The sequence below is a fragment of the Cygnus atratus genome, chromosome 17, assembly GCF_013377495.2.
Source record: "Cygnus atratus isolate AKBS03 ecotype Queensland, Australia chromosome 17, CAtr_DNAZoo_HiC_assembly, whole genome shotgun sequence".
Taxonomy (NCBI): domain Eukaryota; kingdom Metazoa; phylum Chordata; class Aves; order Anseriformes; family Anatidae; genus Cygnus; species Cygnus atratus.
Genome location: NC_066378.1, coordinates 5,917,633 through 5,938,558, shown reverse-complemented (window position 1 = coordinate 5,938,558; position 20,926 = coordinate 5,917,633). Strand labels below are relative to the sequence as shown.

At 61.5% G+C, this 20,926-nt stretch overlaps 3 protein-coding genes across 4 annotated transcripts; 1 reads left to right on the top strand and 2 right to left on the bottom strand.

The window, feature by feature from the left end:
- Window positions 1-386: 386 nt before the first annotated feature.
- LOC118252952 (uncharacterized) lies at window positions 387-2,367 on the bottom strand. 2 transcript variants are annotated; one of them, XM_050714194.1, is made up of 2 exons: window positions 1,505-2,367; window positions 387-875 (listed from the first exon to the last, which is right to left on the bottom strand). In XM_050714194.1, exons 1-2 carry the CDS (start codon window positions 2,327-2,329, stop codon window positions 564-566), a joined length of 1,137 nt encoding a protein of 378 aa, XP_050570151.1. In that variant the 5' UTR covers window positions 2,330-2,367; the 3' UTR covers window positions 387-563. The 2 variants fall into 2 exon arrangements, with proteins under 2 accessions (XP_050570151.1, XP_035412704.1); XM_035556811.1 differs by having other exon boundaries at window positions 1,510-2,367.
- A 479-nt stretch (window positions 2,368-2,846) lies between these two features.
- LOC118252831 (thyroid adenoma-associated protein homolog) lies at window positions 2,847-14,633 on the bottom strand. Its single transcript, XM_035556530.2, has 31 exons — window positions 14,521-14,633; window positions 13,995-14,172; window positions 13,775-13,861; window positions 13,411-13,438; window positions 13,168-13,316; window positions 12,928-13,050; window positions 12,597-12,717; window positions 12,187-12,338; window positions 11,822-11,906; window positions 11,480-11,616; window positions 10,904-11,101; window positions 10,111-10,792; window positions 9,876-10,028; window positions 9,674-9,783; window positions 9,436-9,596; window positions 9,069-9,235; window positions 8,749-8,925; window positions 8,415-8,557; window positions 7,725-7,868; window positions 7,483-7,587; window positions 7,126-7,326; window positions 6,699-6,849; window positions 6,234-6,459; window positions 5,897-6,133; window positions 5,588-5,813; window positions 5,234-5,440; window positions 4,757-4,995; window positions 4,389-4,571; window positions 4,003-4,269; window positions 3,658-3,863; window positions 2,847-3,531 (listed from the first exon to the last, which is right to left on the bottom strand). Exons 1-31 carry the CDS (start codon window positions 14,631-14,633, stop codon window positions 3,260-3,262), a joined length of 5,628 nt encoding a protein of 1,875 aa, XP_035412423.1. The 3' UTR covers window positions 2,847-3,259.
- GSC2 (goosecoid homeobox 2) lies at window positions 14,067-20,905 on the top strand. Its single transcript, XM_035556531.2, has 4 exons — window positions 14,067-14,180; window positions 14,945-19,207; window positions 20,026-20,273; window positions 20,711-20,905. The coding sequence occupies exons 2-4, from the start codon at window positions 18,910-18,912 to the stop codon at window positions 20,903-20,905; spliced, it is 741 nt and encodes a 246-aa protein (XP_035412424.1). The 5' UTR covers window positions 14,067-14,180; window positions 14,945-18,909.
- The last annotated feature ends 21 nt before the right edge of the window (window positions 20,906-20,926 follow it).

Sequence of the window (20,926 nt, the reverse complement as noted above, 5' to 3'; positions counted from 1 at the left end):
CAGGAGGTGGGAGGACAAAGCAGCGCTGTCCTGCTCCGCTGTGACACCAGCAGCAGAAACAAGCCCCCGAGCAGGCGTTTGGTGGCACACAGGGAGGAAGGCAGCGTGCTTCCACCTGGACCACCGCGGTTTCGGGGCATCGTTAACATGACTGCAGCGAAACGTCAAGGGCATCTCGGCTGCTGAGTGTGGTTTGTGGAGCGAAATTAAAGCTAGGCGTGGAAAGCAAGGCGAGGCTCTGGCGATGCTGTTTGCACAGGACGCTGTCCCCGCGGGGCTGCCCACACTCACCGCCCGCCACGTGCCGGCCTGCAGCCGTTCCCCTTCCCGTCCCCCTACCTGCAGGACCCCCACCACATCCCTGCCCTACACACGGCACCGGGTGCTCATCCCGCAGAGCTCACCTTTATTCAGCCACAGGTGTCTGCAGGGACCGGTGGGCCCCATGCCAACGCCCGGGGTGCACCGAAATGTCCCGTATCCCCCGGAAGAACGGGCTGGCGGATCGTGGCCGTGGGACATTGCTCCCAGAGGAACCATCCCCACCCCGTAGCAGGCAGGGGCTAAAGGTATCCCAGTGCCCATTGCCGGATGAGCAGCTTGTCCCCGTCCCCGTCCCCACTGTGGGGGCAGCTGCCCCGCACCGCCCCAGTGCCCACAGCACCCTCACGTGCCCAGCTCCCTGCGGAGTTTGATGATTTCCAAGAGGAGCTTCTCCTTCTCCAGCAGGATCTTCTCCTTCTGCAGCTGCAGGGTCTCCTTCTGCAGCTCCAGGATCTCCGTGTGCAGCCGGCTCTGCTTCTCCGACACCTCCCGGGCTGTGTGGCTGCAGCCCTGCGGCCCCAGCAGGGGCTCGGCCGGTGCCGTCGAGCTGCCTGCACAGAGCAAAGGAAGGAGTTAGAGCAGGAGAGGGATGCAGAGCCAGAGCAATCGCCGCCTCCTGTGCTTTCTCTCCTTCCTGCAGTGCCCTTTCCATCGCTGAGGTGAGCTGGGCTGTCTGCAGTGGGGATGGAGACACAGCCGTGGGCTGGGGACAGGTCAGGGGTGCTGTATGCAGCCACCGTGGGCCTCCAAAAGCTCAAACCTGCAGGATTCAGCCTGTCCCAAGCTACCTCTGCATGCTGCAGTGACGGGTCCGGGGGGGAGCAGGGCAGGATGTGACCCCTGTGTCTGCACAGACGTGGCACTGGCAGGGGGAGAGACTGGGCCCCTCTCTTGGGAAAAGGCAGATTTTGGACAGATTGGCCATGGCAGAGGAGGAGACCCCAACAAACAGCTGCAGCATCACTCACCAGCACAGCCACCTGAGCTGGCAGCCAGCCTGGCTGCAGAACAGCCCTGCAGTTCAGGTGAGTTTGGGGAGCTCACCCTGATGGGGCTGGGGCCGAGCATCGCAGCGGCTTCAGAAACGGGGCCGGGAGCCTCAGCATGGGGCTGGCTGACCCCGTGTAGGACCGGGTGGGCACGGGGGAAGAGGCAGAAGGTTAGGCAGAAAGATGGGCACCTCACCGTTCTCCTGGGAGGGCGGGGGGCCGGGGCTGTCCCCGCTCTGCACTGCTGGGCTCGCCGTCACGCCGAGGCACGGCCACGCCAGCGCCGGGCTCAGTGGGCACTTGATCCGGGGGGGGTCGGGGGAGCTGGACGGCAGCACCGGCGCCGTGCCCTGCGGCGAGGCAGGACCGGGGGCTGCCATGCCGGGGGGCAGCAGTCTCTTCTCCACGCTGGGCTGCGGGCCTGCCGGCAGCAAGCTCTCCTTGGAGTCGGGCTCTGCGCCGGGGGCGCTGAGGAAGCCATCGGGAGCGGGGCCGGGGGTGCCCACGGCGCCGAGCATCCTGCGGGCTGGGGCAGCGGCACCGCTCTGGCCGTGCAGCAGCAAGTCCGGGGCGACCTCCAGCATCCCCCCGGCCACGCAGAGGGGCGCGGGCGGCCCCGGCGGGACCCCGGCCGCCGTCACCCTGAAGGACGACCCCGAGAGCAGCGGGTCCGGCAGCTGCGGGCTGGGCTTGTTGAAGAGGGCAAAGATGTTGTGGAACAGCTTCTCCTGGGGCCTCTGGCGGAGCAGCGGGTGCTTCTCCATGGCCAGCTCCTTGCGGGCGTCGATGACCATGTTGTGCCACTTCTTGCGGATCTCGTCGGGGGTGCGCTGCACCAGGGGGCTCAGCGAGTTGACGGCGGCCGCGATCTCCTCCCAGGCCCGCTGCCGGTCCAGCGTGTTCTTGTAGCGGCCGCTCTTGGGGATCAGGATGTCCTTGCGCAGGCTGAACTCCTCCAGGATGAGGAATTTCTCCTCCTCGGAGAACTTGATGCGCTTGGGCTTGGCCGCGCTCATGCTGCCCCCGCGGCGGCCGAGAAGGGGGCGGCTCGGGGGGCTGCGGGGGGCTCGGGGGGGCCGCGCTGACCCCGACCCCGGCCCCCCCGCTGCCGGCAGCCGCCGGGGGGCACCCAGCGGGGCCGCCCAGTCACCCGGCCGGAGCCGCGGCCGTGGCCGTGCCCGGGGCCGCCCCCGGCCGCCCCCGCCGCTCACCTTCCTCCGGGGCCGCGCCGAGCGCCGCGGGAAGCGGATGTGGCCGCATCCTGTTCCGCGCCGGGGCGGGGCCGGTACCGGGGCGGAGCGGCGGCAGCGGGAGCCCCGCAGAGCCCGGGGCCGCCCCCGCTGCGCACTGCCCCCGGGGGTCGCGGGGCTGGGCACCGGCACCGGCACCTCCGCTCCGTCCTCGGGCCGCACCCGCGGCTCCCCGCCGCTCTTCCCCCGGTGGCTGCTGCCCTCCGGTGATCCCCAGCCCCATCCCGGATCCCGCCTTGGTCTCCCCCGAATAGGGCCACGGAAAGGCTTTGACACCGGGGTGGTTTCGGGCTTCTTTATTTGGGATAAAAGGCACCCAAAAAAAGAGCTAAAAGCCTGGTTGACAACAGGCGGTGGATGTCCCAGCAGGGGACCGGGGTGTGTGTCCTGTCCTCCCTGCCGGACCCGGGGGCAGGGAATGCTGCAGGGCGCAGGCACGGCGAGGTGATGCTGTGCTGGTGCCACCGGGATGCAGAGCTACCACCATCCCGTGTGAACCAAAGAGCAAAGACCTGCTCGCTCCCACCACGGGCACGTGCTGCTGCATCCAAAGTGAGCACATCCCGCATGGCGCGTGGGGTTCCCCAAGTTCCACCACCAAACCTGCTGCCTGGCTGCAGCGAGCACCCAAAAAACGCAGGGACACAGCAGTGACAGCCAGAAGCTCAGTGTGACGCCACTCCGTGTCTGGAGCCATCAGTCGTTCCCAGGCGGCGATTCCAGCTCCCTCGGTACGTCGCCCTGGCTGGGTGCGGGGGCCAGCCCGTGCTGTGCCAGCAGCCCCTGCACCAGCACCAGCTCCTGCTCCAGCTCCTGGGCGCCGCAGCCCAGCCCCAGCATGGCCCCGTGGCTCTCGCCCAGCACTCGCAGCGCGTGGGCCACCAGCCTGGCCCTCACCAGCAGCACGACCAGGGCCGCCCGCAGCTTGGCACAGCCCAGAGCCTTCATCCACCAGCGTGCGACGGCCTCTGCGGAGGGAACAGGTAAAGGCATGGTGAGCACAGCCAGGCTCCACCAGGCAGGGTGGCACTGGGGCTGAGGACACCGGGTTTCCTATACCGAGGACATCTCAACACTCCCCAGCCCTGCCGTACCTTGGCTCCAAAGGTGCTTGCAGTACTGCAGGCCCCGCAGGACTCCAGGGCCTGCGGCCTCCAGCCAGTGCAGTGTTGAGGCACGGAGCAGACTGGCATCAGGCACCTTCTCCAGGAGCTGCAGCAGGAAGGGGAGCAGCTGCTGTGCCAGGATGGCCGGCTCCGCAAAAACATTGGGTTCATCCTCCTTGTACAGGCTGGGGGCTCTGGGAGGGAAGCCGAGACACAAGGGAAGCCTTGGGGGCTACCTAATGCTCCCCAATGCTCAGGCACCCACGCTGCCTCTCCCTGACCCTCGGGGTGGCTCTGCCCACCACCCTTTTGGCCTTTCATCTGTGCACTCACTTGTTGGCCTCCAGCTCCTCCACGATGCCCCTGAGGTCGAGGACGGGCAGGTGCTGCAGCAGAGAGCTGAAGGTCTCTGGGTGATGCCCGAACTCCCGCGGGAGGAGCTGCAGGAGGCCCAGCAGCCCCACGTTGCCCTGCACAAAGATGCAGCCATCTCCACCTGGCTCCCCTGCACTGTGCTGCACGAGGCTGGCAAAAGCTGAGGCCTCATGCCGGACTTCTTGCTCCTCATCTTGCAGGAGGTGAATGCCCACGTTTATCACCCTGGGGAGGGAGGGAAATAAATGTCCCTGCACAACCAGCCCACGCTGCGGGGAAGGCACAGCACCTGCAGGCAGTGGCATTCCCGTGAGCCTGGCCACCCAGCACAGCTCAGGACCTACCGCAGCGCCACAGGGACGAGCCAGGGGTGGGCAGCCCCCAGGGACCGCTGCAGCACTTCCATGCCCGCCGTCTGCAGGGAGCGCGCGGCTGCCAGCCGCAGCACCTCGGCTGACACCGACTGGCTGCACGCCTCCAGCGCCGTGCACCACCGCCACACCAGAGGGCTGTCCTCGTCCCCAAACCTGTCAGAGGGCAGGGGAGTGAGGTCAAGCACACTTCCCAGCCCCATCGGGGGCACCAAAGGCTGCCGACTGCCTCGAGATTGCAGGATCCAGGCACAAAGCAGTCGTGAGCCATGGCTCTGTTTCCACCAAGGGCTAAGAAAAATGTCCTTGAAGATTCAGCCCTGGATATGGCACAGACCTACCCAAGGGTGAGCAGCAGGCTGGCGGCACACAGAGCCTGGAAGAGGAGGTCTGGTCCAGGATGCTCCGTCTCCATCATGAGGAGCAGCATTTCCACGCATGCTGAGGAGGAGCCCTGGAGCTTAGGGGAAGCTTCCGGGGACCAAGACGAGAGGTTTCTGCAAAGATGCATCAAAGCCTCAAGGTACAATTTCAGGAACTCTTTGTTCCTTCTGTCTCGCAGCACAGACTGTAAGTTCTCCTAGTCAACAACGGGAAAGAAGGTACACGGTTAGTGCCCCTGGGAGCACGGGACCATGCAGTCATCTGCAAATCCATCAGAAAGGCTACACGTCAGCCTGAGCAACATGCTCTGGACCTGTGCCTCCTCCCAGAGATGGCACCGGGGGACAGGAGCACCGGGGACCACCCAGTGAGCACCCATCTGTGTGGTGCTGTGCATCAGTGCCCCACTTTGCGACTTTTGAGCCTCATCTTACCAGCAGCGTCAGCTGGAGAGCCTTCTCCAGCTCCTTGCACTCTTCTCCCTCCCCTTCAATCACCCAGCTGAGGATGGCAAGCTGGACATCGGGATTTGGCTGCCGGAGAAGTGAGCAAACAGCGCCGATCCTCTCACTGTTGGCCAGCCGGGCGGCCTCGCTGCATGTGAAGCGGGCCATGGTTTGGTGGAGGACAGCTGAGCCCACCTGCAGGGAAACCAGGATCCACTTCCAGCGCTCAGCCTCAAGTGGGGTGCATATTTGTGGGCATGGAGAGAGCCGGATGGGTCCCCACTCCCATGCCCCAGCTTCACAGAAGGGCACAGCTGTGACGTCCCCGGCAGGGAGCAGTACCTGCAGCTCAGCACACTGCGGCTCCTTCCCCAGCGTGAGGCTGCCCAGCTCAGTGCTGATGGCTTCTCGGATGCTCTGTGCGAAGCCAGGGCTGAGGGAGGCGGGCAGGAGGGCGAGGACCTGCAGGAAGGCAGCGCGGACGAGCGGGCAGCGCTGGACGGGGGTGAGCAGCCAGCCCCGGGCCTCCAGCTGCAGAGCCACAGGGCGCAGCACCTCGGCCGGCAGCCTGCGGGGGGGACAAGCATGCCTCAATGCAGCGGTCCAGCCAAAAAGGTGCTGGAGCTGTAGGGATGGTGCAGAGCCACTCACCCATCGGATCCTGGGGCGGGGGCCAGCAGCGCCTGCATCTGCAGCAGGTGCCCGTGCAGGGCGTTGTGCGAGCGGACCCCTCCGGGCGCGGGGAGCTGCCGGGCCAGCCGCAGGAGGAGCGCCGGGCGCCGGGGCGGTGGGACGACAGGCACCAGTGCCTTGGCAGCCATGGCTCGCACAGCATAGATGGGGCTCGCCGCCAGCCCCAGCAGCGGCTCCAGGAAGCGAGCAGAGGGGCTGTGAAGCAAAAAGGGCGCAGCGCGGCGATGCACCCTCATGGCGAGCCCTCGCTCTGGGGCAGAGCATCCCCACTGCCACCCCGTCCGCTCCGTCCTACCTGTCAGGGCCATCGGGGCCAGGCTGCAGCTGGGCCAGGAGTGTGAGGACGGTGTGGAGTGCGGGGTGCAGGCAGGGCCCCCCCGTTGTGGCTGCCCCCAGCTCGGCCAGCAGCACGGCGCCCAGCTGCGGGTGCTGCCCGAGGAAGGCGGGGAGGCTCAGCCCCTCCGCGGGGCAGCCCTCGGTGCGGCTCCGCTTCTGGCCCAGCAGCCGGCTGGTGAGAGCACCTGTGGGGATGGGGCAGAAAGCAGAGTCAGGCCCCATCCCCCTGCCTGCCCTCAGCACTGGACCCCTGGGGGCTGATTAAACATCCCTCAAGGGCTGTGCCAAGATGCAGCACTGGGACTTGCTGGATACCAGCATGTCCCCACTGTGCTGTGGGGTGCAGATCCGGCCCCTGTTCCCCCAGCACTGCCCTTTTAGCTAGCAGGGACAGAGGGCACACAGCACAGGCTCAGGTACTCACTGAAGAGCTGGATGGCTGCGTTCCTCATGGCCCAGCAAGGCGAACCCAGGCCCTGCAGTGCCAGGGCCACCATCGGCGTGGCATGCCGCAGCAGTGCGCTGCCCAGCCCTGCTCCACGGACCAGCGTCTGCAGCACGTGCAGGGCACACACCTGTGGAGAGCATGCAGAGCTCAGCTGTGCTGTGCCGGGCACCAGGATGCAAACCAAAGATGCTCAGAAGAGAGCAGGGAGCCAAGAGGCCATCAGCTCCTGGGCTCCCGGGATGAGCAGCACAGCCAAGGCTGTGGCGTTGGCTCACCCTGAGGTCTCTGTGCTAATGCAGCCTTGTGTGGGGTACCCAACACAGATCCTTTTGGGGAGCCTCCTGCAGATCACCCTGTCCCCAAGCCAGCTGTAACAGTGAGGTTTGGTGCCTGCTGCCCTTACCTGCGGGAGGTCGAGGGTCTGGTCCCAGTCCTGTGGCAGGGCCATGGAGGCCAAGGCCAGCAGGGTCTGGATGCAGCGGGTCAGGAGCGGCCGGGCCTGGGCTGGGTTTTCCCCACTGACGATGCACAGGAAGAGCATGGGGAAGCCGGCAGCACGGCGCGTTATCGAGCTGCTCCGGGGTCCGCTCAGTGCTTCTAACCCCTGAGAAACAAAATGCATCCAGACCCCGCTGGAAACCTGCAAGCTGGAGCCTGCAGTTGCCCTGCAGGGGAGAGGACCAGCAGCCAACACCAGGACTGCAGGGACACAGACACAGCCCTGGGGACGAGGGAACATGGGGAAGAACAAGCACAGCACCTGGTCCAGCATGGTCTGTGGGATCGCCTGCAGCTCCGTGTTGGGGTGGTTCAGCAGAGCAGCACAAAACTTGGTGAAGCCCATGCTGCAGCCCTCCACTGCTCCCTAGGGCAGAGCGGTGTCAGGGCTCCCTGTGCTCCCACCCTCCCACAGCCCCACTGAAACCTCTGCTCGGGGCTGATGGATGGGTCTGGAGGGGCAGGAGAGGGGCTGAGCCCCCCCCAGGCGGGACACACTCTTACCCAGTGCCGGCACCTCAGCAGGATCTCCTGGAAGACCCTCGCGGCCATCTGTAAGCTGGCAAGTGTTAGGAGGGGCCCCACTCCTGCGGTCAGCACTGGCAACAGCAGCAGCTCAGCCAGGCCTCCCAGCAGCAGCCCAATTTCCTGGGAAAGAGGTGAGAGGTTAGAGGAAAGGCAGTGGTGCTGCCCCGCACGGCTGTCCTGCCCCACATTCACTGTGGCAGGGGTGCCTGGCAAGCGCTGCTGTCGCGCCAGGGCTCACGGTGCTGTCAGCTCAGCCCACGACTGCTGAGCTGACTTTGAGCACGCAGCCTCTGCAGCACGGCGTTTCCTCAGCCTGCTGCAAGCCCTGCGTGGCAGAGATGTCCTTTTTGCAGCCAGCCAACAGGCAGGCTCTGGGGGAGAGGCTGTGATGGGCAGCTGTCGGAAAGGAGCTGTGACGGGCAGCTGTCAGAGCAGCCCGGCTGCGAGCAGGGGCAGCCCAGCTCCCGCACAGCTGGGGTCCATCAGCACTGGGAAAGCAGCTGGGTTACAAAAGGGCAGGAGGGGAGGAGGGTCCTTTTGGAGCGGGGGGGCTGCAACGGCCCCCAGGTAAGGACAGTGCTTGCCCTGCCTGCCCCCAGGGCGGGGACAAACCAAGCTGCTCGGTCAGGCTGTGCAGTGGGTGCTGCCACGTGGAGGTGCTCCTACCTTCACCGACACCCAGCAGCAGGTCAGGATCAGGCTGTGCTCCTCTGACAGCAGGACTGAGTCCTCCTCCTCCTGCTGCCCCTTCCCCAGCGTGATGAGGGAGCCGATCGCATTCCCCATGTCTGCAAACGATGGGGCGGCTGCTGCGAAGAGGAGAAGCAGCGAGCAGGGTGAGGAAGGGGCAGCGAGCCCAAAGCAAGGGTGTCCCCTGCAGTGTGGAGGGCTGCTGGGGCCAGAGCTTTCGTGGGAGCTTCTGGAGCTCGCGGCTGGACCAAGGCTGCTGTGATGAAGGAGTGGGTGGCTCCCAGGGCTGCTTCCCCTGGGACCCGCTTACCTTGCTCGTCAGCACCAGGGCTCTGCAGAGCACCCAGCAGGAGGGAGGTGATGTCCCTCACGGTGGTCACAAGGCTGGTGAGGAACTCCTGCCAGCTCTGCGCCGACTCTGCCGCCCGCATGGAGGCAGCCACCTCCGGCACCTGCAGCAGGCACCTCCGCAGGGCTGCGATCACACCTGCACAAATGCCCAACCCATGTTACAGCACTGCTCAGCACCATCCCAGCTCCCCTGCTGAAATATCTCCCCAAAATGGGATGCGTGGATGGAGGGCACACACCGAGCTGCGGCCTCTCTCCTCCAGCACCCCGGGCACGAACCGTGCATTGGTGCCATGGCTGCTGCCCGCAGCAGGTCCTGCTGAGCCGCGGAGTGCTGGGCCTGCAGCATCCGCAGGAGGTGCTGGGCAAAGCACAGGCTGTGGTTTGGTGGTGTCTGGGCTGCTTCAATCTCCAGGGCCAGGATCTTCATGGTGCTGCCGTCTGACCTGCAGGAAGAGGCAGATGCTGATGGTGCTGTGAGTACAAGAGTTTTCTGCCCAACTTGTGCTGTGCAGACCCCATCCCTCCCCAGCTCCACCACTGCAAGGCTATCTCAAACCCAAGCCACTGCTGGCTGTGGTCAGCCCAGAGGAGACCCTGGCACTGCCAGGGGGCTGCCATGCCATTGCCCACCCCGAGCTCATACTTCTGTAGGATCGTCTTCATCAGCACGGCTCCGGCCTCAGCCTCCTGCACACGGGGGCTGCTGAGGGTGTCCTGGGCCAGCTGGAGCAGTGCCGGGGAGAGAGAGGAAGGGAACGCCGCAGGGAAGTAGCGGACGAGCAGCTCCGAGGCCAGGTCTCTGATCTGCCGAGGCAGAAGAGGCAGGGAGTGGGGACATGGGTGGCAGGAGCAGGGCAGGAGAGGGGGCTGTTGACACCCACTTCGTTGGTGCTGTCCTGCAAACAGCTCAGCAGCGCCAGCAATTTGGGCCGAGAGAAGAAGTCCCAGCAGCCGCTCTGCCTGGCGTGGCTCAGCAGCGCAGCCATGGTCCCTGCGGGGACAGCGGGTGGTGGGATGGGATGGGGATGGCTTGGAGCGCCCCGATATCTGCAGGGATGCTCTGAACAGGCTGCCCCTACTCACGCGGGGGCTGGCCCTTCTTCCTCTCGGGGCTCCAGGTGTCTGTGCAGGTCTCCAGAATGGCAGCCAGGAGGAGCAGAGCCGTCTTCTTCCTCTGGTAGTTGGCCCCAGGGGTCAGTGAGGAGATGCTGAGCTGCAGCAGCCACTCCACAAAGCCTGCGGGGAGAGCATGCGGTGCTGTGGCAGCTGCCTGCAAAGCCCTGGGGGTCACTTAGAGGTGCTGCAGCAGCCTCCTCACCTACAGCCTGGTCCGGCTGCCCCGCTTCCTCGCCCCACTCCACAGGCGCCTTCCCTCGCAGCCGGGCCAGCGCGCTGTCCCGCAGCCGCACCAGCGCCTTCCTCACGGCCGCCTGCAGCAGCTGCCGGAAGGCAGAGGTGTCCCCGGTGAGGTTGAGGGGCAGGAACTCCCGCAGCAGCTGCTCCTCGGTGCCCGACAGGGCCTGCCCGCTGCTGGGGCTGCAGCACAGGAGGCCCAGCGCCGCCAGCCGCACGCCCTCCTCACGGGCCCTCAGGCAGGTGCGGAGCAGTGCCAGCGTCTTGCCCTGCAGGGGCAGGGTCCTCGCGATGCTTTTCTGCGCCCGCAGCAGCGACACCCAGGCCCGGAGCGCGGCCGCATCCTGGCCACCAAATTGGGCAGCCAGCAGTGCATGGGTGGCTGGGAGCTGCCGCAGTGTCCAGACAAGGAGGTGGTTGGCAGCGTTGCTCTGCAGGATGGGCAGGGGCGAGCGCAGTGCCTGGCACAGCAGGGGCAGCCAGCGCTGTGCCCACCGCTCAGCCAGGGCCTCCTCTGTGCCCCCTGGTCCCTCGGAGCGCTGCTGCCGCACCAGCACCCTGTAGAGCTCGGTGGCCACAGGGCACAGGTGGTTGGTGGCCAAGCAGCTCAGGAGGTGCTGTGGTAGGTCCGGGTATGTGTCCAGCACCTGAGGGAAAGGCCGGTGATGACTGTGCTGAGGGATGTCTCGTCTGCCACCTCCACACCCTGCCCTGCCAGCCTAAAGGCTCCATACAGCAGGGACCTCCACCTTCCCTACCTGCTGGCTGCCCATGTAGGGGACGATGGCACACAGGGGCACGTATCTGGCCTTGATCTGCCACGGCATTGAGACCGCCCTCTGCAACATCCCTTGGTAGAGGGGTCTCTCCTGGTTCTTGAAGTGTTGGCACTCAAGGTCATAGATCTCCAGGAGCAGTCGAAAGGAGCTCTGAATGAACTCAGACACCCCTTCCACCTGGGAGGAAGGACAGCAACCAAGAGAGGTCAGTGTGATTCCCCCCTTCTTTCTGCTTTAGAAGACTCTGCTTTCCTGTGGCCACGGACTTTCAGTACTAGCTGGCAACCATGGGTTAAGCAGGTGGGCATCGCTTCGTCCAGGTGGGGACAGCAGGAGATGAGCCAGCAAATGTGGCCCAGGCTCTTTGGTCAGCTGGGGCTGCCCTGCTGCATGGGGAGGGCGATGCCCAGGGACAGAGCCCTGCTGCAGTGGGGGTACCCCTGTCCCTGCCTGGACAGGGCAGGGCTGTGTATGTGCAGCAGGACAAGCTGAGCTAGTCGAGGAAAGGGCTGTTTCTGGTCATGGTGCTGCTGGGGGTGCACGCTCCAGCCTTACCGGGGTCTCGGCGTTGTCCCACAGGAGCTGGGTGAGCTGCTGGAGCAGCTCGGTGTCCTCTGCCAGGATGCGGCCCCCCCGCAGGCGCCAGAGCTCAGGCAGGTTCTCCTGCAGGCGCCGCAGCCACAGCGCCAGGACTGAAAGCAGAAAAGCAGACACACTGATGCAGCTGCCATGTGTGCCAGAGCCCACCCAGGCTGGGGAGCCAGGCACAAGGGGAGCACTTCCCCGCCAGCCCACGCAGATGTACAGCAGCCAGGGAGGTTTGTATTTGGTGGGCTGGAGCAGGTGTTAACAGCCTTAGCAGCAGTCTTCTGCCATGGCAGGGTCACCGTCCTTTACCTTGGAAGCAGTAGTAGTGGCAGTCCTTCTGCTCCTTGTTCAGGGCATGCACAGTGGGGAAGAGCACGTCCACCAGCAGGCACGCCTGCAGAACACAGCCCATCAGCGAGTGGGTAGGTGCAGGCTTTTGGGCTAAGAAAACTCCGTCACAGGACAGAAGACTGCGGCACTGCTCTGCTGTTCCAACAGCTCAGTGTGAGCTTTCTGTGCTGGTTTGGGAGATCAGCCCCAGGTTCAGGCTGTGTGAGGTGGTGCGGGCTGGCTACATCGGGAGGGGGTTTACCCCAAACACCCACTGGTGGCTGCCAAAGCAGAGCCAGGCGAGGCGCTCTGAACCCCGGGGTGCTGGGTGCGAGCTCTCCTACCTGTTGTGTGAGGCTGTCCAGCTGGCAGCTGAGGATGTCCCCCTTGCAGCAGGTCAGCAGGCCTCTGCTCAGCACCAGCCTCTCCAGCCTGGCTGGATCCAAGATGCTGGGGTTTTCTACCACCAGCTCCCCAAACCTCAGCTCCCCCGCACCTGCTTGGAAATGGCTGTGTTAACTGGGAGAAAGACCCAAACCCAATTATTTATCCACGACCAAACTGCCCTGGCTGGCCTGCCTCATCCCAGAGTGACCGTGGCATATGGGGCTCCTGCACCACAGGAGGGGGACACAGCAGCAGTCTGGCTTTGACTGCCAGTGAGTGGCATTGTCCCCTCCATCCCCTCTTGCCCAGCACGCCTGTCCCTGCTGCCCCCCTGGTGAGGTGGTTCCCAGCTCAGGGATGAGCACACCTTGGTCAGTTAGCTGGAAGAGGGCCAGTGCAGCGCTAGCCCCGCTCTGGGGCTGCAGGGCTGTGTTCACCAGCATGCTCAGCGCAGTGCCCGCCAGCAGCTGCGTGTCCTTGTTCGGGGCCTGGGCTCGTGAGGGGAGGGAAAGGCACAGATCAAAACACCACACGAAAAAAAAAAACAACAAGCACAACCCCTGCCTCCATGCCCATGTAACACACGTGGCCAACTACAGAGCATCCCCAGGCACTGTAGTGTCTCCTCAGGGGCAGGTACAGGGAAATAACCATAGGGGTACAGCACCGTCCCCCAGTGCCACCAGGCTCACACACACCTTCCCTGCCACCACCTCCAGTAGCAGCCCCAGGATGCTCTGCAGGGTTTCACTCTTTGTCACTGCATTCCACGCCAGAGGGGCTACATCCTTCGGTAGCGCCTGGAAGAGCTGGAGGCAGGCCTGGAGGACCAGAAGGGAGTGGATCTGCAGGGATGGCCTCAAGCATCCCTTGTCTCCGAAGAATGCGCAAGCCCTGACTTCCCTGACCACTCCTTCTCCCCCCAACATGGCTCTTACCTTGACAGCCAGGTAGCCCCAGGTGCTGCTTGGTGCTGGCTGGCTCTGCAGCACCCAGCACAAGGTGGTGGCCAGGCGCTGCAGCAGCGGGGCCAGGTTCTGCCGCCAGTGGTCCCGGCCCAGACTGCTCTCCTCGATGAACATGCACACTGCGGGTGAGGGGACAGCATCAGTCCCTGTCCCTCCTGGCACCGTGGCGCAGGGGCTGGAAGAAGCCCCTGGGGACAAGGAGCAGAGACTGACCTGCCTGGAGGTCCTCAGGAGACAGCACCTGTGGGGACAGAAGGACAGGCACCCTTCACACCCAGCACAATGGCAGCAGCTGCGGTACACCATGTGGGTGTTTTGGGGAGAAGTCTCCAAGCAAAGCTCCCCCACAGCTTCCAGTCCCTCCCCTGCAGGAGACCAGCCAGCAGCAGGCTCTGGAGCTGAACCCCGAGTCAGCATGGCTGGATGTGCTGCAGAGTACGGCTGATTCCTGGCTGCGGGCACTCCCTGCCCAGCTGCCTCACACCCCAAATGCTCCTGTAGCTGATCCCCATGTGTGATGCCCCCAAATCTGGGGTGTCACAGCACCAGCGCCACCCCATGTGCCGGGTGCTCTCACCTCTCCGTGCGGCGCCAGGCCGGTCAGCAGCGCGCCCACCTCCCGGGACAGCAGGGCCTCCTGGCCCACCGCCAGCTGGGTCACGATCTGCAGAGAGACCCCTCAGTCAGCCACCCACACGGACCCCTGAGAAACTCGAGCTTTGACGTGCTTTTAGGGCAGCTTTGGCTGCTCTGGATCTGCAGCCCGGCGCTTCTCTGCCCAGCGCTGCGTTACAGACCTGCTCCAGTTTGTGGAAGGCGCTGGAGCTGCCGCTCGCCTCCAGCTGGAAAGCCAGCACGCAGCGCAGCAGCGGCCGTGCCTCCGCCTCGCCCAGCACCCGCAGCTCCTCGCTCAGCGCCCGCGCCAGCAGCAGGGCCTCCTCCAGGTGCTTGTCCCGGCATCTCTTGGCGGTGCTCCTGCGACGGTACGGGGACAAGTTGGGGCGCCCCGGGCTGGCTCCACTTGGGCTGGGCTGCAACGGGGGGGAGCGTGGGGGGCACCCCAGCTTGCTGGGGGTTACGGCTGCTCCATGGGGGGTGTGGTGGGGGTACCTTGATGTGATGGGGGGTTGGGGTGGGGATGCCCTGATGCTGTGGGAGGTTGGGGTGGGGGTACCCTGTCTCCTTGTGGGGTGGGGGTTTGGTGGGGGTGGCCTTGATTTGGAGCGGCGCACTCCGCATTGCACGGCCCAACCCCGCTGCCCGAACCGGCCCCGCAGCCCCCCGGTTCCCCGTGTCCCCCCGTGTCCCCCCGAAGCCCCTTACCCGGCGAAGAGCCGGAGGCTGCGCAGGCAGCAGAGCGCGGCCCGGCCCGGCCCGCCGTGCCCCAGCGCCCCGTAGAAGGCGGCGCAGGCCCGCGCCTCCCGCTCGGCCCCCATGGCGCGGCCCCGGCACCGAGCAGGCCCCGCTCGGCCGCGCCGCAGCCCCCTCTAGCGCCCGCCTGGGGGCCCGCGGCTTCCCCGGGCTGGGGTGGGAGCTTTGGGGTTGGGAGCTTTGGGGTTGGGAGCTTTGGGGTGGCACAAGTCGGGCGCTTCGGTGTCGTGTTTGTCCCGTGCTTCTCCTCTGCTGGGTTTGTTTTTTTGTTGGGTGTCGCCTTCTTGTTTGTTACCTTTTGGTTGTTTGTGGCTTGGCTTGCCCTTTGGGTTTTGTTTTGTTTTGTTTTGTTTGTTATTTTGTTATTTTTCCCCAGGTCCGCAAGGAGCCAGCCCTGTGGTTGCCCCGTGGGTGAGCGCTGAGTGGGGCCGGTGCTGTGGCTGCTCCCAGACCCCTGCTGCCAGTCCTGGGCTTTCCTGGAGCGATTCCTGCTGAAATCCGCCTTCTCGCTTGCTCTGTCCCTTAGCCACAGCCACGCCTTCATCATGCAAAAAGCAGTGTGTTTGCTTTAAAAATAGAGGTGAGACAGAAGGGTAAGCGTGATCTCACTTCACCTGCCTGCAAGTTTTCGGCCTTAAAACAACAACATCTGGAGCCGTTTCCATAGTCGGTGGAGGAGCAAGCCCTGGAAGGACTGGAGAGGAGCTGGGCAAGGCTGAGGTGCTGCCAGAGGAGGCACTGAGGTGTCCCGCACACCAAGCCCAATGCCTCTGCTTGGCACAGCCACCTCTCCCATCGCACCACACTGCACCAGACCGACAGAGGATATCATGTCAGTGGAAGCAGGTTCTCAGAGTATAAGCAGGTCGTTTAACATCATCCGTAGATTTTGCCTCCTGCCTGCTCACCACGGTTCCCAAATCACCGGTAGATATGTATGCCAGATCTAACCTGGTCCCCACGCCACCCTCTTGTCACCAGCGAAGGAAGTTTCCTTCACAAGGAACGGGGTGAGCTCATCTGCTTGCTTCCCCAGGATGCTCTTTGCTGGTTTTGACCCTGCAGGAGTGATTTTTCCTGCTCTGCTTTCTGCGGAGGCACTAAGGAGAGTGATGGCTGTGTTGGCCACCCAGGAGAGCATGGCTTGGAGGACGCCAAGATGTGGCTTCTAGGAAACCAACAGACCATAGTTTTCAGCAATGTTTGCCAGCTCTGCTCAGCTTTAGACATTAAGCTGGAAGTCCAAAGCCAGCCACAGGGCCAGGTTTGCCCTCAATGCTGCTATTACAAACCAGCGAAACATCCCTGGATTTCACCCCAGTAAATCAGGGCGGCACAGGAGGATGCTTGCGCCCGCAGACCAACTCCTTCGTCACTCCATGACTGCAGTGAAGAAGTGGGGAATGCGTTGCCCAAGCAGAGCCCCTGTGCCCATGATGCCTGCACCCAGGCAAGGGAAGGGGCTCCCATGTTTCAGGGTCCCTGAGGCTCTGGTTCCATTTCCCCTTGTGCTGCCTGCAGAAGGCAGGGGTCAGAGAGGAAGAGGAGAATTTTTCAGGTTTTGCCATAGGAAGGATTTTCAACCCCTGTAAATTCACTTTTGACAAGCAAACGGCTAAAGCAGATTAACCTTTTTGCTAATCCTCTATAATGGCTTTGGAATCTCCTTAACCAATAAGAAAATGATAAGAGCCTGTTTCTTTTCTTTTTATCTATAACTATATTGTCCTCCCTTGTCTGCATTTTTTTTCTTTCTTGTTTTATTTTCCTTCCCTTTTCTAATACGAAATAGCCCAGCGATCCTATCTCTCAGAGGCTCAGTAAACAGAACATCAGTAATCCCTTTCCTTTATTCCTCTCTGGTAACAGGGTGCAGAGAAGTGTCTGCCGATTGGGATTTGATTACCAGCAGCTATCAAAAGTCTCTTTGTAAGATCTGGGTCCTGAATCCCATAATTCTTTGATAAAAGAAGTATTACCAGTCCATTTTCTGAAGTGAAAGGTACAGGAGAAATGAAAGAAAGCAATCAGCGGAGATACTAATAGGCTAAGTGCATGTGTGGTGGGAAGGCAGGGCCAGGCCGAGGAGGCCAGGGAAAGATGTCCTTTGTGCAGGGTGGGGAATGAGAATTAATCTGCTTCGGCCGTATGATTATCACAGCTGAGAGCAGGACGGGTCGCATCCTGCACCTGCCCAGGCCACGTTTGCCTGCCCTGCAGTGGCATGGTGTGGGGAGCAGGACCCGTCTTCATGCCATCCCCTGCGCCAGCTGAAGGAGAAGCAAAATAGGGGGATGGGAGAAAAATACCATTTTAAGCGAGATTTTTAAAGAGATTTGAGGGTAGAAAAGCAATTTGGCATCCCTTCTTGGCGGTGGAAGACAAAAAAAAGAGAAAAGAAGGGGGCCAGAGATGGGGACCACCTGAGGACAGGCTCCTATTTCCATGAGGTGCCACATGGACATTTGATGTGCAGGAGTTTCACAGCTCTCACTCATATGTCTCCTCATTGTACCATGAGTGTGACTGGTGCCTTACCTCCCCTACCAAGAAATACTGAGCAGGAGTGCTCCCCCACTGAGTTCCCAAAGCCTCGCTAGCTCTTGGCTTAAGCAGCACTGAGGGCAAGAAAACTCAGGTTTAAACTTTCCAAAGCAACCTGAGCTCAACCACAGGTTCCCTGTTTTAGCTCCAGCTACTTATTTTAGTCATGAGCCCAAGCACTTTGTCATCACCACCAGTTTAATTAGAGGTGCTGTTCCACCTCTACAGGTGCTGTTCCACCTCCATAGAGAATATGCTGTTCGTGGTTACAAAGCCCCTTCTTTCCCCCGTGATCTACGCTGTGGCAGCTCTGACAAAAATGCTGTGCCTGAGACTGAGCCCTTGTAAGAAACAGGACATTTCTAATGCTGAAGTGTCTCAGACTAGGCTAATGCCCACCAGTCCTGGCTGGTTTTTCTTACAAGGCCCAGCACGAGAACCTCATCTGTGATGAGTCCCAGACCACTCTTGGATATCACCTCCCCAGAGGTCCCGTTTCTGGCAGAAGTTGGTAACTGAACCAACATAGTTTGCAGAAGCCTGGTTGTCCCACTACAGTCATAAAACCAGTGGTTAAATTCTGGGCCACCAGGTTTTAGAAGTATTTAGCTGTGTCTGGCCTGACCCTCAGGAAGGTTTTCAGTAAGAGGGATGCCCCAGATGACATTTCGCACATCCTGCTTGGCCAATCTATTTCTGTAAGCACTTGACCTTGGCCAGCCTGGCTCTGGCTGTTTTGGGCTTGCCCTTGGTATTCTGCAATGTCAGCTGTGGTATCATGGCCACATTTCCCCAAAAGCTGTGGCAGGGCCACCTACGTGCGTGAAGAGACAGTGCCCTTCCCTTCCATCACCTCCAAATGCTGAGCAGGTACACAGCCTGCCTGTCCCCTCACAGGCAGCTGTATGGAGGTGGCTGTATGCCACCGAGCTGCCGTGAGCTGCCACGTATCTAATTTATTAAGGGATTTGAATCCTGACAAAGAGCGTGTTAGATATATGTAAAGCATTAGTATTATTACTCTGATTAGGGCAATGGAGGTGGGGGAAAGGAGAAGGAGGGAAAATACAATTTCTCTGCTCTCAGCAGAAAATAAATCAACTTTTGCAGAGAGTTCTGGTGCAGCCAAGGCCATGCTATCATTAAAAATGACTTTTTATTAAGCTGAACTCTATTCTCTCTCATATTGTATGATATGACAGCTCTCTTTTGATGGGAAAGCTTTCATTTGGCCAGAGAAAGGGATAATTTGCTTCTTTTAAGGAGTTAATCCTTCGGTCCATTTCTGGGCTGGGAACGGCTGTCCTCCCCCTGCCCTGAATTGGAGGCTCCGGCACAATGGAGATCATGACCGCATCAAATCTACACCGGAGATGGAGAAATCAGATTTCCTTCTGGAGTCATTTTTGTGGGATTAGCTAAATCTTAGATCCACACTAACTCTTCACAAAGCCACCAAGATTAGTTAGAATTTATTTTATTCACAAGGGGGTTTACGGTTTTCTTTCCAAAAGGATTATATCTCTCCATATATATTTAGGGTGGCTTCAGCCATAAAGCAGTTAGGTTAGAGGGAGAAGAAGCACACGTGTGTATAAAATAAAAACTGCTGCAAGAATGACAGTCACTTGAAATTCCGGGACAAAGCAGCGATTCCGGATAGCCTCACTGGTCTGCTTTGAAGGCTATGTAAGCTGCCTTTTGTCCTTGCAAGACCCCACTCCAAAGTCAGTGCACAGAGAGCAGACCCGGCTCAGCGTGAGCTCCTGTTCCCACGGCCGCTGCTCCTGGCCGAGGATGTCTGCAGAGCCAGCACCAGACACCGGCTCAGGCAGGAAAGGTCTGCAGTGCTCGTTCAGCATCGAGAACATCCTCTCCAGCCCGGCAGAGAGGAGCTCCCAGGTCCTGGTCCCGCTCTGCCTGCGGGGCATCTTGGACCGCACGCCCAAGGGACTGCGCCAGCTGGAGGCCATCACAGCCAGCAACCTGCAGGAAGAGGAGGAGGAGGAGGAAGAGCTGGAAGGTGCGGGTTGCAACTGCTGCTGCTGCTCCCACACGAGTGCCCGGCCCCTGCAGCACTCTCCGAGTTGGCTGGGTGAGTGGTTGGGGTTGATGCGCTGCACGTGGCTTGTGGAGGGGCTGGTGCTGACACTGGGTAGAGGGGAAATGCTGGGCATTGTGTGATGATGTGGCACTACGTGGCCTGCCACAGCTCTAGCTTGGCTTCCTCAGACTGCTGGATCCATTTTCAGTGTGGCTGGTGAGAGCAGGCACCTTACCTGCAATGTTGCCAGGGTTTTAAAAACAACAGGTGCTATTTATCACCAGGTATGGCTGCTTTATTGTAAAGCACACAGAGAGGCTGATCCTTCCAGGGGTGGAAGTTCTTCAGGGAGTGTGGGGCCCCATGGTCATGCTGCCAGTACACAGAGCTGTGCCTGAGCTTCATGACACAACCCACTCTTGGAAACCTCACTTGTCCTTTAAGGGAAAGATATTTTTGGTTACATCTAGTAAAACTGCTGCATCTGGAAAAAAAAAAAAGTAGAAAACCTCAGGCATGTGGTTCAAAAGTATCCTGAAAGTTCAGAAATCCCCCATGTCATGATGGAGTCACAACTTCTATCTGCTCTATAAGTTTCTGGCCATTTTCTGGATCTGGCCACTGTGTAATTGGCAAGTAAACAAGGAAAGCACCACCAGTGCTCCCTGCCTGCACACTTTTCCCTGAGTGATGCCCTAAGCCCTTCTCACACTTGCATCATGATTATGCAGCTTTTCATCCGTGCCAGCTGGCCGGCTGTGCTCCTTCCACCTCACAGGTGTGGATGCAGTCTGTGCCTGACCTGCCTTGAGCCAGGGCTGTGTTTTATCCCCTTGTCCCCATGGCGCTGACTGTCCCTCTCCTTGCAGATGCCAGGTTCCCCTGGCCCATGCGGCTGCTTCACTCGGCAGCCAGAACCTGCAGGAGTCCCCAGGGCAGCCCGAGCGAGCTGCAGGCTTTCCAGCAGATCCAGCGCCGGACACGCCGCCATCGCACCATATTCACCGAGGACCAGCTGCAGGCCCTGGAAACACTTTTCCACCAGAACCAGTACCCGGACGTCATCACCAGAGAGCACCTGGCGAACCGCATCCACCTGAAGGAGGAGAGGGTAGAGGTGAGGTCCTGCAGCCCCGTGAGGTGCCAGGAGGAGCATTGTGCCTCTGCTTGCTGTCACCCCAGGGGAACACAGACTGAGGCATTGTGCTGTCTTTTTTGGGAGCTGCAGACGCAGGGCTTCAGTGTGAAACCTTTCTTGGGTATTTGACAAAACACAGTTTAGGTTCGGCAAGTAATGGAAGAGTATAAAACTGCTCGGCTGGGTTATTTATTCTGGCTTCTGGTGCCATGAACGCACCCTGTCACTGAACCACCTGTACAAACATGGACGTGCCCGGTCCCGCTCCTGCCCCGCTCATGAGCCCGTATCCCTTATGTATGCCATCACTCGGGGAGGGCTGATTACACTCTGTATTACATTTATTGTGGGGGAAAGTTTATGTGGGGAATCGCATTGATCGCAGCGGGCGTTCACTTCTTGTTTTACACTTCCAGGTCTGGTTTAAGAACCGCCGGGCCAAGTGGCGGCACCAGAAGAGGGCGTCCGCCGCGGCGCTGGGCCTGCAGGGCACCAAGGAGCCCCCAGCCGGAGCCCCCTGCGGTCGGGGCAGCCGGGAGGACGGCGGCGAGGCGGCACGGCCCTTCCCGGCCCCGGCTCGGGGCACGGCGCTCGGGGGACGCCCCGGGTAGGCCGCGGGCTGAGGGGTGGGG